General features: G+C 40.6%; 1 protein-coding gene across 3 annotated transcripts in view; it reads left to right on the forward strand.

Annotated features, from left to right (window-relative positions):
- The window catches only part of HDX (highly divergent homeobox), an 82,507-nt gene that overhangs the window by 31,909 nt on the left and 32,333 nt on the right, over nucleotides 1-18,265 (forward strand). For all 3 annotated transcript variants that reach the window (XM_048863801.2, XM_048863800.2, XM_048863803.2), the window contains one exon: nucleotides 1,540-1,593. In XM_048863801.2, coding sequence (XP_048719758.1) covers nucleotides 1,540-1,593 — 54 coding nt within the window. The remainder of the gene's footprint in view (nucleotides 1-1,539; nucleotides 1,594-18,265) is intronic.

The following is an 18,265-nucleotide window of genomic DNA, read 5'->3' on the forward strand; positions in this document are numbered from 1 at the left end:
CTTGCAGTTACTGTAATTGTGCGTTGAAATTGGGTAATGGCACATGCCACTAGTCGTATATACAAAGGGCAGAAGTGATACTGATTTTAGTGCTTTGTATCCTTTTTTCCTGCCAAGTGCAACAGTAGCTTTATTAAGAGCCAAATTCTGCTTTCTGCTCTCAGTTCCACTGGTGCATCTTCAACTACAATAAATGAAAGTTGCATCCATATAACTGACTGAACAAATTGGCCCTTAAATAATAGTTATTACTGAGGACCATATTCTACCCATAGTCTTTATGCAAATCTCCCACTGGGCCTGATCCAACGAGGTGCTAAATCTTTGTAACTCAATGATAGTATTCAGAGTAACAGCCGTGTTAGTCTGTATTCGCAAAAAGAAAAGGAGTACTTGTGGCACCTTAGAGACTAACAAATTTATTTGAGCATAAGCTTTTGTGAGCTCACTTCATCAGATGCATACTGTGGAAAGTGTAGAAGATCTTTTTATACACACAAAGCATGAAAAAATACCTCCCCCCACCCCACTCTCCTGCTGGTAATAGCTTATCTAAAGTGATCACTCTCCTTACAATGTGTATGATAATCAAGTTGGGCCATTTCCAGCACAAATCCAGGTTTTCTCTTCCCCCCCCCCCCCCCCCCCGGAGTGGCTAAGTCATTATGCAAGGTAACCTATTTCCCCTTGTTTTTTCCTACCCCCCCCCCCGACGTTCTTGTTAAACCCTGGATTTGTACTGGAAATGGCCCACCTTGATTATCATACACATTGTAAGGAGAGTGATCACTTTAGATAAGCTATTACCAGCAGGAGAGTGGGGTGGGGGGAGGTATTTTTTCATGCTTTGTGTGTATAAAAAGATCTTCTACACTTTCCACAGTATGCATCCGATGAAGTGAGCTGTAGCTCACGAAAGCTTATGCTCAAATAAATTGGTTAGTCTCTAAGGTGCCACAAGTACTCCTTTTCTTTTTTCAATGATAGTAGTAGGTGCTCAGCAGCACTCAGTATTGTGGCCATTTTTATTAACGGGAGATTGGCTGGCTGTTGATTTAATTTAGTAGTTCTGTTCTACAGACTATAATAAAAAATGTATTTTGGCCAGTGCTACAGAATAAATTTGATACTCTTTTAGTAAGGGCTCTGTAAATGTTTTGATTTCCACATCATTTTAAAAAAAAACGTTTTAGGACTGTGTTACTATAATATAGTACAAAGTTAGTCCTGAAACTTTAGTTCAATAAGAGCAACTCTGCTCACCTAACTTGTCGAGGAGTCCCACAGTAATCAGGCTACTCACATGAATAACACACAGAATTTGGCCCCCTCTGAAAATCTTGCAAGCATTTTTCTTAAGCAGAAAGGAAGAGTATTTAGATCTGGACTCATGTTTATAGACACTTATCACAATGAATGCACACTCTTGAAGCTGGATTATTTTGCACAAGTCATGCAAAAGCTGTGTACATAGTATTATTTGCCATACCAGCAGTCTGAGAGTGTGCCTTATTGGTAATTGTTTTTTTGCTTCCACAGATTTCAGGAAACCTCACTGTGCCTTGGATTACAGGGTGTTCCAGAAAAAGAGCAGTAAGTACATTTCACTTGAAGCAGCAAATGAGCTAAGTAAAGGCATGGAAACACATTTAAAAAAAATTTGAATGACCTCTAGAAAAATGTCACTTTGAGTATTTGGTAAAACAGAAATGTGTGTTTTTTGTTTTATTTTATTTTTTGTTCATAGTAGCCACAAACAGTAGCCTGTAAATATACCCCATAAATAGCTGTACAGTATCTAGTGTGTTAAAAGCCCAAAATTGAAATCCTAGGTCCCATCATGCCACCTTTACACATGTAAGTAGTCCAAGTATCTGAAGTGCACAAATAGGGATTATTTCCATGAGTAAAGACTGCAAGACTTGATGTGATTTGTGTTAAAAATGAAACAAAGGCTGGTCATGACCCAAAAATTCAGAGAGGGAAAACTTAACTCATAAGGAGACAAATCCTAGTTTGTCAGCCTGCTAGATCCTATCTGTATGTCTATATATAAAATATGAGAAGCAGGATTTAGTCTAAAATGTATGTCATAGTTATCTCAGGTGTAATTTTTATCCACATTTTAGTTTTTATACCCTTTCCTATTAAGCGAAATCAACCAGATTGGTGTTCTGAAGTCATAAGGCATTCCTAAATATAGTATAAAACTATACTTCTGTTCATATTTACAAACTTTTATTGAAAATGTCATAACTTTCTTGTCTTCCAGCTCAAAGTCTATTTTTCTAAAATAATCAGGGTCAGTGTTGCGGTATAACAGTGGGAGGGAAAATATTTGCTCTCAGTTATTTACATGTAGTAAGGTTCTGAGTGATAGAATGTATCAATTCAGCCATCAGTAAATCCTAACTAGATATAAAAGCACCTCTATTTAATACATCTAATATTACTTTTTAAAGATAAAAAGTTAGAGGCAGCTGTTCGTGCTTGCATGTTTCCCAAAGCATAAAAAGAACTTTAAGATAAAGATGAGAAATAGATATGCTTTACACAAAGGAATTTTTAGTAAAACATTGTAGTTTTTAAAAAAAATTTTAAAAAACCCTAAACCTAAATGTTGTGAGCTGGATAATTCAGAGACATTCCACATTTTTAATAACTTTGCCCTTATATTCTATTATGCTGTGCACTCTACACATAAAATTAGTCTGAGCTTGTGATAAGCTTGAAAACGGTTGAATTTCACATTTGAAAAATGATTAAAATAGGGGGAAAAATGTTTTTCATATTGTAAGCACATGCCAGTTTCTTTGATGTCTGTTAGCAGTTCCAGTGATGGGCCATGGAGAACTTTCTGGCAGACTACAGATGTTCAGTGAGTCACATGTGGCCTGCTCCGAAATCCATTGAAGTCAATGGGAGTCTTTCCATTGACTTAAATGGGATTTGATCAGGCCTATGATATTGCCTGTCATCCTCATTCTCAGCTGCTAAATTACATTAAAAGACAGCTAAAATTAATTAAATACTTGTCTAATTGCTTTTTCATGTAATCAATTGCTGTAGTTGCCAGATGGGCTTTATGCTATCCTGCTTGGGAGGGCAGGTGGGCACAAGACAATCCCTAGTAAGTTGCATTCCACACTATGGGGGAAAAGTGGGAGCTTCCCCTGCTGTGTAGAGTAAATAGTTCTAGCCTTTGGGACAATGAGATATTTAGGGGGCAGTATTTGCAGGGAGGGTTAGAATGGATATATGGATTCTGTATGGTTAAAGGGGTGTTTGAATCCATGTCAGGCATAAGATCAAGAGAAGTATAGTACTGTTTTTAGACTTCAAAATGTTCAAGGGATAGGATGTATTGTGGTTCACAGTGAAATAGTGGTTAGAAGGGTGGGTGTTTATAGAATGTATGTAGAGGGTAAGATAGATATGTTGTGATCTCATTAGTGAGAAGGTAGGATATCAGAATGATCGTTCTTAGCCAATATATGAAGGATAGGAGATGAGATAATGATACAAAGGGAGAGCAATCTGCAGGAGGGTGTGTTCTGGTGTAGGTGGATAATGGTTGCACATGTTGTGGAGTAACACAATATGAAGAGTATGGGATAGTATCCAGGGTACTTTATATAGGAACATAGCTTATACTAGAAATGGTGAAAGGATACAATGTGAGGGTATAAAGGGGCTTTGGGCATGTAATAGGATGGTCAGGGATGTGAGAGTGCACGGTTAAAAAGTTGTCTGACAAACCAGAAAGGACAGTTAACTTCATTTTCTCCCCATCCCTCACTTACAAAAGACATGTAAGTATTTCCCTGTTTGCTGTTAATGACCCATCCAATTTGACTGCATCCATTGTTCCCACATAGAGTAAGTATTTAATTAACTCAAAATTGAGCTGGTTCATTTCTGTAGTGGCTGCCAGTGCCTACAGGAGGAAATTTCCACAGTCCATTTATCTCCGACATGGCTTAATAAACACACGTGTTTCATATCTTTACTGCTCTTGTCACAAGAATGTTTTTGCTTCAAGATTTGTCTTCACTGCAATGTTAGCTTGAGTTCTCTACACTTCGGTAACTACTCTCGAGTTTCCTTAGTTCAAATGAGCATGGTAACACTGCAAAACAACATCTGAGCAGCACAAAGTGGTAGTATGAGCAGCACAGAGTAGCTGCATCATTAGTAGGACTCAAGCTTTTTTGTAAGCTCTCCGGGAAAGGAGCCATGTACTACTCTGTATTTTGTACAGTGCTTTCAACAATGGGGCCCTGTTCGTGGTTGGTTGGCACTACCATAATAGACATGATTAACAATTCATATACCCTCTGATGGGTCGGTCAGTCAGCACTTGAGCTGGAAATTTTTGTGCATGAGTGGGAATCTGGTATGGGGCAGCACTCAAGTTATATTTCTAGCTAACACTGCAGTGTAGAGAAGTCCTCAGTCTCCTGAGCTGACCCTGACTGCATGTGTGCACGTGTATGCACATATTTATAAAAAATAATTTTCTGAATGAAACTAAAACTGAAGTAGCTCTTCTCCTGATTTCCTGCTCTTGGAATGTGCAGGAATATTCTCTGGCATTATTTTCCTGGGGAATAATCGTGTTCCATAAATATAATGTCAGGATGGATTAGTTTTGTGTAATGGCCTCAGAAACCATTGTTTTCCTCATGTACCACTGTGACGATTGGAGTTACAGTCCCTAGAGTTAAGCATCACAAGGTTGATGGTGAGGTGCTCAGCTCTAGCATTCGTTTCCCATCTAATCAAAAAGCTCATGTTTTATATATATTTAAAAAAAAAAAAGTGAGGTTTGGGGCCCATGGCAAGATCTCTGTCTTCTGATAGGCTACTTCACCAAGGGTAGAACACTGAGGGGTTCTTTTAAATGTAGGTTTAACTTGTCTGTATGTCCCTGCTTTGGCTTTCATTACTGCTATCTACAGAGAAGCTAATTTGTTTTACAGCAGGTTGCATAATTTACAGCAGTCAGTTTCAGAAACAATGTAATAGTGAGATACTTTAAAGTCACTATTAGCAGTCCTCCCTCTGTAAGTCAGAATGCAGTAGATTTTCAACGGTAGAATAACTCTAGTGACAGACTGATGTCACAAAGAGCAACTGGGAAACCCAGTGGAGTGAAAAATAGCTCAGCACAGTTCTTTAGAAATGCAGCATAAGACTTTGTTTTCATTTTTTTTTTTAAAGCCCTGCTAATGGAAAGAGCAATGAAGCTCCCTCCAAGTGAGCTCCCTCAAAATGAAACTTTTTACCTACAGTTTCTAAAATTAGTTTAAAAGTAATGTAAAGTTCTTATTCTCCTAAATCTTAGATAATCCTTTAAATAAGCTTTGAAATATTCTTCTGTTTTTATTTATTTTGCTTTATTTCATTTTAATTTACATGAACTGAAATCTTAGATTGTAGATTAGCTTGGCATGTACAGGAACTAAAATGTGCTGATGTAGATCCATAAATGTTTTAGCTTATGTAGTAACTGTAAATCTGCTCTGGACATACAATAATGTGTGTGCCAAGACTGCTGTTTAGTAACCTTGGTTAACTATCTTGCTATTAATCTGTGTTGTTAAATAGCCTGAATCAGTGCAGTTGAAGATGCTTTGTAAACCATTTTTGACTGTTGCAAATTTACTAGTCTAATGAATGACCTCAGTTTCCCATCTTTCACATAATCTCACACAAGGCAAATTGTCTTCTAATGAGATTCAAGAAAAGGACAAAATAATTTGTATTTGTCTGAACATGTGGTAGGAAAACAAAATATCTAATTTTGTGTTGTGATTCAGAATAATCTAGGGTGGGGTTCTAAATAGAGTTGTGTAGAGAGAAATTGGAGAAAAACAGAAGGCTGTACAGTGTTAGTAGTTTTTTAGCATGTACAGTTGAACTTAATTTGAAGTGGTATTTCTGGCAGCCTTTAAATTTAGGGGTTGTTTCCACATGGAGTTGTTCCCAATTAGCTGTTCCTGATTATTCAGGAACAAGTCTATGTGTGGATAAGCCCTCAGATTATCTCTAAAGCAAAAAATAACTTTGCAATCGAGAAAAATAGTAGGCTATATGAAATATCTGAAACTTTCGGGAGGTAATATATTAAACATTCAACACCCGATCCCTTCAGTTAAGGGTAAAGAAAGTTCACAATCCGCATCTGTCCGAGGAGACCTCCATGGACAGAGAAGAATTAAGACTCCTCATGTGTTTCAGACAGAACATTTCTATTTAAAAGAAAGCAAAAAACCCCTACTACGTTGTTTGTTTGTGAAAGGTGCCCTGAGTAGTAGATGGATTCCTCTTCATGTCATTATAAGAAATAATCACAAAAAGAATACACATACATACTCTTGGTAGATCACCTTTTAAAAACCGATAAAACTAATAAACTAATAAAAAATGAGGAAGGAAAGCAAAAATAGAAAATATTGTTGTGGAGTTTCCTTGTAGACTTATGTCATTTGACTTTCTGCTATCTATAATAGTATCCACAGGCCCTTCTGAGGAACTGATCTAGAGTCAAAACCACAGTCCTTTTCCACACCTATGGGCTGTAGATTGGAAATCCTATTGGTGCTTCCTGTGAGATCTGTTTCCCTTGAGAGTTTTAACCTAATATAAGTAATTGGTAATTTACAGAAGAAGAAAATAAATAAAATTGTTGGATATTAAATTATGTGGATTATATATGCTGATGCTTCTGTCATTTGTGTACACTAGTGGCAAGTTTGTATGTGCACACATGGAGGACCTGGTATGAAAAACAAACCCTGGGAATTTAGGTGAGAAATGTAGTTTCATCTGAACAACTAATTTTTTCTTATGATCTACAGCTTTAACACTAGACCAGGGATCGGCAACCTTTGGCACACGGCCCATCAGGGAAATTCGCTGGCTGGCTGGGACAGTTTGTTTACCAGCAGTGTCCGCAGGTTCGGCCGATCGCAGCTCCCACTGGCTGCGGTTTGGCATTCCAGACCAATGGGGGCCACAGGAAGTGGCGGCCAGCACATCCTTTGGTCCGCACCACTTCCTGCAGCCCCCATTGAGCTGGAACGGCGAACTGCGGCCAGTGGGAGCTGCGATCAGCTGAACCTGCGGACGCTGCAGATAACTAAACCATCCCGGCCTGCCAGCGGATTTCCCTGACAGGCCGCGTGCCAAAGGTTGCCGATTCCTGCACTAGACACTTCATCAGCTTTTAAACTACAATTTTCAGTGGCAGATACTAGTGTTCATTTTGAAGTAACTCCTACATACTTGCTTTCTTGCTTGCATTTTAATTGAGTGGCATGATGGATAAATTGCACTCATTCTAAAAGAATATTCACAAGTCTTTCAGTATGGTTTTAGGTTTCCATCTGTAACAGGTCATCAGAAGGAGAAATGGAAATGACTTAGTCTGATCTTCAAGCTCAGGACCCCAGGTGGGAAAGCAAATGTCGATTAAGGCCACCTTTGTCCTCCTTTGGCATCAATAAGAGCAGCCTCAGGGCTGCTGTTACACACTTTGGATGCAGTGGCCCCATGCGGCTGCTCTGCTGGCTGGAGATTGCCAGAGGGCCTCCTCTGCCATCCTTGACACATTCCTGACAAGTCTCCTGTGAGGGGAGGAGGCTGGGAGTGGATGGCACGGACTTAATGTATAATGGGTGCTCAGCACCTTCAAAAAATCAGGGCACTTATGGCCTTGCCTAGGTATGGACCGACTTGCCTAACTTTAAACATTCAGGTTTGAAAATTTTTGCCAAAGTGTGCCCATGAGATTTGCCCTCATCCTACCTGAAAACATATCCCTCTGTTCATTCTTTCTTGTCTTAAAAACTTTCCCTATGTGGCTGAGTTAGCTGGATATGTAAGAGTTGTTCAGCCTTACTTCTCTGTACAGTGGCATGAATATAACCCTCACTGAAGAGAAATGCTTTTAAGTGTTCTAGTGAAATGTGGTTGATTTAACCAATTCTTGACTGAAAAATTACATGCTCTGTATGCAAAGTTATTAGAGTGATGGCATGTGTCCATTACACAATGGATGCGTGCATCTCATGCAATGGTGCCAGAGAGTTTTCTCTAATGGTGCCCATGGAGGTGGCCGTGTTTGTTCACTGGTGCTCCTTGTGTTCCCTCTGAAGCTATAAAGGGGTGAAGCTTTCCTCATCCTTCAGTTCCTTCCTACCATCCATGTTCGATCGGAGTATTCTGTCTGTCTGTTCCTTCAGTGGAGATTGCAGTGAATGTTCAGTTTTTAGTTAGTCCTACTTAAATAGTAGGAAACCATACGCAAGTGCTACATACCTTAATAAGTGGAAACATTTCTTTATCTGGGTGTGTATGCCTACACTGCAATTAAACACCTGCAGTTGGCCTATATCAGCTGACTCAGGCTCACAGGGCTCTGGCTGTGGGGCTGTAAAATTGTGGTGTAGATGTTTGGTGTCCAGCCTGGACCCTGAGCTCTGGGACCCTTCCCCGTTGCGGAGTCCCAGAGCTGGGCTCCAGCCCAAGCCTGAACATCTACACTGCAGTTTTATAGCCCACAACCTGAGCGCCGTGAGCCTGAGTCAGCTGACATGGGCTAGATCTGGGCATTTAATTGCAGAGTAAATATCCCCTGGGTCTCCTATGCAATCTACTATTCAATAGATTTTTGATTATTTCTTACATTTAAGAGTAAGGTTTGGTGGTCAGCTCTATATAAAAGTGCACCTTGTCACGATTTTGGAGTTTCACTCTCACGTCATGGGACCGCATTCTCCAATCCTATGACCACCTTAACGGTTTCTTAAAGGCCTAGAAAGATTGTTCCCTCCTATCAGAGACCCTACTTCATATTGGGATTGGAATTTAGTGTTGTGAGCCCTTATGGGCTCCCTTTCGAACTGTTAATTACCCATTTGTCGCACCTTTCTGCAAACGTGGCCTATCTAATAGCCATTGCCTCAGCAAGAAGAATGGGGGAATTACATGCTCTAGTGACTGTCCATATAGTTTTTTTACAAGAATGCTGTACAGTTTAGGCTAAACCCTAAGTTTCTCTCCAAAGTAGTATCTGATTCCACCCCAACCTATCTATATATTTACCAGTCTTCTTTGCAGGGCCTCATACTCAAAAAGATGAGCAAAAGCTCTGCACTCTGGATGTTTGCTGAGCACAAGCTTTTTATCTGAAAAGAACAAAGTCTTGTGGGTCTCTTCCCAGTTGTTTGTCTCCTACTCAGAATGAATAGGAAGGCATCCTATCACAGTACAACTTTCCAAATGGATCACTAGCTGAATTGTTATGCGCTACAGGATCCAGAACATCGCGCTTGTAGAAAAGCTCTCTGCACACTCAGTCTGTACAGTATTTGTGGGAAATGTTCCTGTCGTGGGTGTCTGTATAGAGCGTCAACATGGTCTTCAGTCCACACTTTTGCTAGACATTACAACCACATCAAGAGAAGATGCTAATGTAAGAAAAGCAATTCTGCAGTCTCTCTTCCACTGAGACTCCTAGCTCCCCCAGAAACTGCTTGGGAGTCACCTGGTGTAATAGACATATGCAGTTACTCAAAGAAGAAAAAACAATTACTCACCTTTGTGTACCTTTCACCCATTGAGATGTGTTGCATGTGTCCGTTACCTGACCCACCCTCCTTCCGCAATGCAGCGAAGTCTATCATCTAAAAGTCTGGTACGAAGGAACTGAAGGACACACAGGGCAGCTCTGCCCCTTAATATTCTCAGCTTGGTGCATGAGGAACACCAGGGTGAAGGCATGGCTGCCCCTATGTGTCTTGCCAGGGGAAGCCCTCTGGCACAGGTACCTGGGAGGTACACACACTTAGTGTAAGGGACACATACAAAACCCCTCGAAGAACAACAGTAGGCGAAGGTGGATAACTGTTTTTTATGTTTGCACAACTTATTCACAAAGCTTATAAAATGTAGAGAAGGAAGGCTGCACTAGGCATACAGGTGCGGCTGCACAGTAAAAAGTTTTTCTGACCAGGAAAAATTCCTGCCCATTTCAGCTATAGTATGGTCTTTTATTTTTAAGTTGAAGAAATGTGTGTTGTGTTTTGCTTTTCTTAAAGTGACTGGATCATTCTTGCTAAAACTTCCTTTAAAATCACAAAGATAGAAGCAAATCCTGGAAAATTTCAGCCCCAAATGTGAAAATTTGAAAAAACAAAGCTGAACAATTGAGAAACTAGAGTGGAAACAGTAATATAATCTTAACCATAGCTGTTACTGCTACTCCACATGTAATTAAGGTTATTGAGACTTGTGTTTTGATATGAGTGAAAGCTTGGATATTTTTGGGTGTTGTGGGTTTTTAACTTCTGCAGTTTAAAAAGAAACAAGTATTCATCCAACAGCTGTGATAAACAAGACAGTGTTGCAAAATCTCTACTCTAGTTTATTCACTCTCACTCTGAGATGACATTGTAGTACCCATTAAACCAAAATAAGTTAACTAGAATGATACTTCCAGACTCCCCTATCTTTACTCCATCTACAAGAGTGAAGCTGGAATTCTGGTATTCCTTAGTTCTGTTTTAGTTGCCCACAGTCAAGGGTAGAAGTTGGTCTTTTTGAGCCACAGCATTGAAGTTTTGCCTAGAACATGGAATCACAATGTGAGGGGTTATGGGCTAAGCATTGCTGGAATACAAAGACACTCTGAACACAAGTTCAGATCTCAGCAGAGGCCTTTCAGCCCTTCTTCCTTCTCAGACAGATGGGTTAAGTCTATGCAGTTTACTGTATGTGTGTGTTATGAATGAGATCTTAAAAACAGAGGTTCTGTCTGCTTTCCGTGTATGATAAGAGTCAGACTGTGGCTGGTCCATGTGAGGGTCATGGAGAAGCATCAAAGCTGCAGGAGACCTGCAAGGGAACTTGTCCTGAATTGCAAAAAGAAAAGGAGTACTTGTGGCACCTTAGAGACTAACCAATTTATCTGAGCATAAGCTTTCGTGAGCTACAGCTCACTTCATCTGATGCATAAAAGTGGAAAATGCAGTGAGGATGTTTTTATACACACAGACCATGAAAAAATGGGTGCTTATAACTTCAAAAGGTTTTCTCCCCCCACCCTACTCTCCTGCTGGTAATAGCTTATCTAAAGTTATCACTCTCCTTACAATGTGTATGATAATCAAGGTGGGCCATTTCCAGCACAAATCCAGGTTTTCTCTCCCCCCACCCCGCTCTCCTGATGCTCAAATAAATTGGTTAGTCTCTAAGTACTAGAGCCACAAGTACTCCTTTTCTTTTTGCGAATACAGACTAACACAACTGCTATTCTGAAACCTGTCCTGAATTGCAGGAGCTTTGGGCAAATTTATTTTGGAGGACAATTCTGCTACCTTTTGAATAGGTGCAATGTATACCTACCCCACCTTGTACTAACAGTTCTGCTGGCTAATGGGTAAGAAATCAGGAGCAATGGGACTAGACTCACCCCATCCTATCCCAGTCTTGTCAGAGTAGCTGATGCTGGTGATGGCTGGAAGCAGTCCATATGCTAAGGGAGTTCAAGGACTATTATTACTGGCCTTTGTATGTAGACACCAGAGTAAAGGGATGAAGACCCTTTTGTGTCTTCTTTCACCACCTCCCATTCCTCAGACCAAGCAACAGTTTAGGCCAAAAGATTTCATGGCATTTCTTTGTTGGTTTGACTCAGTGTCTGTGGCTACAAAGTTTCGCTCATCTTACGCTGTGAACTGTGCTATGAGACAGATGGGTGCTGCCCTTCATCCCAGAGATGGTTGCACTTTGCTGGTATCCTGGCATCAATGAAAAATGCATTTCTCCCTTCCCAAATGGATTGCGGCAGCGTTACTCTGGTGGTCCCTTCTAGCCCTGTGATTCTATCTACTTGGATGCAGATTGTCAGTCTCAAGAAAACTCCATTTAGTCTAGTACAGAATGCTTTAGCACATCTCCTCGGTAACTTGGTTTGCCATAAGTACATCAGACCTGTCCTCTGCTCTTTACACTGGCTCCCCATTGAATAGTATGTCAAATTCAAGGTCTGCGTCCTCCTCTTCAAGACACTCAATGATCTGGGCCCAGGATACCTAAAAGGTAACCTCCTGCTTTGTGGTAAGAGCCATGGCCACTCAGGCACAATGGAACTGACTCTTGCAAGGTAAAGCTCTTTGGAGACCGTTTTCTTTGGGATCAGTCCAAAACAGGAATGAACTCCCATAAGGATAAGAACCACTACTAGCGTCACCATATTCCAGTCAAAGCGTACTTCAGCCTTGCTTTTGCTAGCATAAACAGACAGCAGTGTACATACACTATATTAAATTATTGGTGGTGTGGGGAGACCACACAGTTTCTCCTTGGGAAGACAAAGAAAGAAACCCACACATTACACATCCTAGTCATGTCGCATAATGAGAAGAGGCATTCAGATTCTTATGAACCTGAATAGAATGGAAGGTCACAATGGTTAATGTATTTGCATTGTTGAATTACTGTTAGGATTCTCCGGGTTTACGGTTCTTTGCTGTAATCTCTGGATCACTGACGAACTCTTCTTTCCTCCTCGAAGATGCCTATACATCTCTATAGAGAGTCCCTCATTATTTCCCCAACCTGCTTTTTTTTTTTTTTTTTGTATTTACTTTGCATTGAACTATCCTCACCTGCAAAGCCCCTATTGTAGGCAACATTCTTTTGGACAAAATAGGCAATCAGTACTGCCTCTTAACAGCAATCTTCTTAATTGAGGTGAAGGAAGGCAAGTTTGAAGATCTCTAAAATTCAAGCAATATAATCTTTTTTGTGGCCTTGTTTATTTCATGGCAAGCTGGACCTAAGTTCCACTGCAAGGTTCCCTGGTTTCTGTGGTAGGCTAGTGCAGCTGACAGGAAGTTCTTTGGCAGCTGCAGGCAAACTCAAAAAGTGAGATTCAAAATGAATTAAATACGAAAACAAATAGAATCAGTATGGAACCACTCTGATATCTATTTTGCTGTCAATTTCTATTTACTTTACTTTGACCTTGAATTTTCAGCATTCAGTGTCTTGCAAATTTTTGTATTGAAAACACGTAACTGAATTATAGTTATGGGGTTGGCGGATGGGTGTGGAAGTTGATGGGTTTGGAAACTCTGTAGTGGGGCAGTTGGCAGTTATAGCCTTCAAGAGGCCTGGGAGGCAGTTTGTTTATAGACAATACCTCTGTTTTTGCACTGATTTAACTATGTTGGTTTAGAAACTGATACAGTTAAATTGGTGTAATGACCTAGTATGGATGCAGTTCTGTCAGTATAAAAGTGTTTATTGGTAGGGCTAGATAACACTTCTATATTGATATAACTGCAGTAGCTTGGTTTCTAAGCCAATATAGCTAAATCAGTGCAAAAACTGTGTAGACCAGCCCTGAGACTAGGGGATGAGTATCCTGGTTGAATGGTTCTTCTAAAACAGGGGTGGGCAAACTTTTTGGCCTGAGGGCCACATCACAGCATGGAAATTGTATGGAGGGCTGGCTGGGGCAGGGGATTGGGGCTCACGGGAAGGATGAGGGTTCTGGCTGGGGATGCAGATTCTGTGGTGGGGCTGGGGATGAGAGGTTTGGGCTGCAGGAGGAAGCTCCAGCCTGGGATCAAAGGGTTTGGAGGACAATCAGGGCTTGGGCAGGCAGTTGGGGGGGAGGGCGGCTCGGGTGCAGGATCCGGGTGGCCCTTACCTGAAGCGGCTCCTGGAAACAGCGTCCTGCCCCTGCCTCCGACGCAGAGACGGGACCATGCCGGTCTTCGTGCTGCCCCGTCCTCAGTTCCTGGCCAATGGGAGCTGCAGAGCCAACCCTTGGGGTGGGGCAACGTGTGGAGCCCCCTGGCTGCCCCTGTTTCCGGAAGCCAAATGGAGCTGCTGCATGTGTGGAGCAGAGCCAGGCAAGCCACCGACCCTGCTCCCCAGCTGGAGCACCGGAGCAGGGAAAGCTCCCAACTCTGCTCCCCAGCAGGAACTCAGGGGCCGGATTAAAAGGTCCGGTGAGCCGGATGCGGCCTGTGGGCCATAGTTTGCTCACCCCTGTTCTAAAATCATCAGTGAAATAGTTGGCAAAATATCAACACTCTGAAATGAAGACAGGCAGTTCGCACTGTTTTTGGCCTATTGTTTCAGGCTGACCCCAGACTTCTTCCATGCTCCTCCCGCCAATCAGGTTCCAATCTCAGCAGAGGTCTACAGATGCCCCCCAATTTACGCAATCGTTCCATTCCAGAAAGCCTTGCATAACTCAAATTTTGTGTAAGTCGGAAACATATACCCGTATGTTACTCAAAAATTTCCACAACTCGAAAATCCTATGTCTGGCTTATGGAACTTTTCTGTAAGTACGAATTTGCATAAGTCGGGTGTTGTGTAACCCGGGGAGTGTCTGTATAAGGTTTTATGTAGCTCTAGGGAGAGTCAAGAACTAGTAACCTCTTAGTGTAACGTGCTCCCCTAGCTATGTGTGGATTCCAAGTGGACGATCTCCTGCCCCACATGCTGAAGTTATTTGTGGTTATGGTTCACCAGTACCTCCATTTCTAAAAATAAAATGCGTGTGCGTGCACACACACACGCTCTCTCTCTCTCTCTCACAACGAGAGTCGGGTGGAGTGTCCCCACTAATTTACCTATAGTAATGGGGACTGGAGTGTATGTTGGCTTCTGAGGAGTGTTAGACAGAATTATAGATCTGTTCTCCTGATATAGCTATCCATTACAGGAAACCTATAAAGGATGTACATTTTAATCCAAACACTTGGAACAAGGCTGTTAGGTTTTTGTGGATGTGTTATAATGCAGCTAATCTGGCATAGTGCTAATGGGTCAGTGCTTAAAAAGGGAGGGCATTCTGACTTCTGAAATGAAATAAAGTAAAAACTGAATTTTATATGTTTGAGTAATATGTATGGTCAGAAGTTGACCTATCTCTTTTATAAAAAAACAGGCAGTAACTTGTGTTACTGTGGTTAAATATATAGATATAATTTATGGAGTATTTAAAGATACAATGTGAGAACATGTAGGGGTATGTGTCCTAAAATCAAGAAGAAATAATGGATAAAAACAGACGTATTATTCTGTTGTCTGAAATGAGTAAAAAAGCACATTGAAATAAAACTATTTTAGTAGGCTTTTGAGATTGATAATCTGCATGCACTAATAAAATATGTTTTATTAAAGTATTTGTTTTTCCCATCTGAGTCTCAGTGATAGAGTTTATGAGGGACAGAGAGGGTATTTGTTTTTAAGCAATTTCATTAATTTAAATTAAATCAAGTCTTGCCTCTGCTACTGATCAAATTTCAGATTTTCATAAAAGAAGACATAACTTCTATAAAAGCCATCTTGTTATCATGACAAATACAATGAGACAAAACTAATGAATGATAGATTCCTAATAGAAACTTTATAAAATTGCTCAGTGAACAATTGAGTCTTTCATTTCTCAGGATATAGGTTTGGTCTGTACATCAGAATGAAGTAGATTGTATCTTTAAAGAATAGGAAGGTAATTCTGGATTGTCATATGTCTGTTTTGGGTGAAAGAAAGAAATGAACGTTTTAGTGAGGTGGGGTTTTTTTAATATGGTTTAAAACAGTGAATTTCAGAAGCAATAAATGCAAATTCAGTCTACTTTAAATAAACCAACTTGGGTAAATGGTATTTTTTAGGTGTAAACATCTCCTTTTATGGAAGCTACAACATATAATACCCAGAATTGATATTTAAAAATTCTAATTATTTAATATTGATTTTATTAAATGACTTCAAGTTAAAATGAAGTTATACTGTTCCTGTATAGCTTCGGTACATTTGCTCTGAAACATCTTCAACAAATGCATAAAAGTTGGGAAGTCAGAGCCAGTGCTCAAAAGGCAGTAACATGATAGGAAAGTGCCATTGAAATTTGATGGATCTTACCAACTTTAGGTATTGGTTTTGCACCAAAACTTTTAGATATGTAGTGCATATTCTGTGACACTTGGCTGAATGCCAGCAGTGCCCCTAATATGCAAACTGGATAATTTCTTATAAAAAATGCTGCCTTCACACACACACACAGCCATTGTATAAGCCAGTGGTTCTCAACTAGAAGTCGGGGGGCCATGGGCAGGTTTCAGAGGGTTCGACAAATAGGGTCAGTGGTAGTAGATTCACTGAGGCCCAGGGCAGAAAGCCAGTCCCCCACCACATGGGTCTGAAGCCCAGGGTCCTGAACCTCATCACTCGGGGTTGAAGCCGAAGCGTGAGCAATATAGCTTTATGGGGGCCCCCTGTGGCATGGGGCCCCAGGCAACTGCCCTGTTTGCTCCCCCCTAATGCTGGCCCAGGCTTTTATATGCAGAAAAACAGTTGTGGTGGCACAGGTAGGCCATGGAGTTTTTATAGCATGTTGAGAGGGCCTCCGAAAGAAAAAGATTGAGAATCCCTGGTATAGGCAGCATATAACCCAGAGTCTGGCAGAGTTGTTGACTCAGTTTGCTAACTAGGACTGCTTTCTGAAGCTAATTTTTGAAGCTTTTCACCAGAAAACTGTCTCACAATCTGCTTTTCAGAATATGGATAACAAAACTGATAAATTTAATTACGGGGGTAAATATTTAGCCATCATTTGATACCTGGAAGTACAAAGCAAAGACTTGGACCAAAAAGTGAAGAGGTGTAGGAGGAGGAAACAGAAGTTAAAGCAGAAGAGAAGTAAGAGATGGCTTGCAGATGCAAAGGTCTTGCTAGAATTGGGGTTCTAGGGTCTTGTGATGAGGCTTCCCCTTTCAAGGTTTTGAGAGAAACATGTATTTCCATTGTGATGTAAAACTTTCCTAGTAAGAACCATTTTCTTCTAACTGAGTACCCTGTCTTGTGTTTAAATATATTTCTTTTCCCCCACCCTCAAATTTGTCTCTGCTATCTGGAATCCTTAGAGTAGATTTTATTTCCTATTTTGGTTGTCATGTGAAGAAACTTGTCCCCCCTATTTCTGCCTAGAAGCAATATCAGCATGCTTTTTCTTATACTTGCTATTGAAGGAGATGTACAGTAGCAATTTAAAATACCTGATTTGGCATGTAAATGAAGCAAAATGTTATTTGGCTAGTGGCATCTTAAAGACTAGAGTTTATTTCTGACAAGGAGGTAAAACCAAAACTGTCTTAAATTTCTTCTGTATGACAGCAGTAAGTGGAAAAAACAAGGTTTCTGTAGGGATGTTGCCAATGGGCATTTCCCACAGTTTTACTTCAAGACATATTTGCTTTGATTGAGTCCATTCAGACTTTTTTTTTCCTACATGCAGCGACCCACTAGGTACTTTTTCTGTTTTCTGTGGTGCTTAACAATGACAGGGAGCAAACTATCGTAATTTGATTTCTCTAATAAAAATTCCATAAAAACAATTGTAGGAGATTGCTAACACATCATACAGAGTGCTTATCTAGCTAGAAAGGGTCACTGTACATATGGGTAGGACAAAAGGAGATGACATTGGCTGTACAAGTATAAGCACTGAAGGACAGACAGTAGACAAATGTGAGGTCATTGTGGCCCCCAGGAAGTAATGCCAAAATGTTCTCTCTCACTTGTCTGTCTTTACTATTCCTTTTTCATTGACACACCGCCAAGCACTCTGCTCAAGGCAGACTGGAGTCTTAATTAGCTTGCCCATCTCTTCTATTGTGGTCACAACAGCAGGGCTTTTTTTAAAATGCCTTGTGAGAAATGTCAGTGCCACAGATACATTCATCACTTTAAAATATTCTGTTTATTAATATAAAAAAATTAAAACAAGATTTGGTACTTGGGCTGAATTGCTACTTCAGTGTTTTTTCATTTGTCAGAGGGAAAGCACACTGTTAATGTCTGTCACAAATTGTCCAGGGAAAGAGAGTTAACACTCCCTACTTAATTTCTTCATATTTTAAAACACAAAACACCATTGTAAGTAGTTAGGGTTGCTATACACATAACCTACCTGGCTCAAACCCACAAAAGTGAGGAAATGAAAAATTAGGTTACTTAACAGAACTTACCCTCTATACTTTCTCTCTTCTCCCTCCCCCTGGAATCATCCTACTGTTCTCACAATTTACTGTACGCTGCAACTTTAGCTCTGCCCCCAGTTCTCCACACCACACACCTCATTGCAAAATTAACCACTGCTAATACAGTTAGTAGTGGATGTTTGATCAAGCTATGTGTTGTGTGGGTGGTCAACCTGTGGAACTCCTTGCC

Source organism: Caretta caretta, chromosome 9 (genome assembly GCF_965140235.1).
Source record: "Caretta caretta isolate rCarCar2 chromosome 9, rCarCar1.hap1, whole genome shotgun sequence".
Classification (NCBI taxonomy): domain Eukaryota; kingdom Metazoa; phylum Chordata; order Testudines; family Cheloniidae; genus Caretta; species Caretta caretta.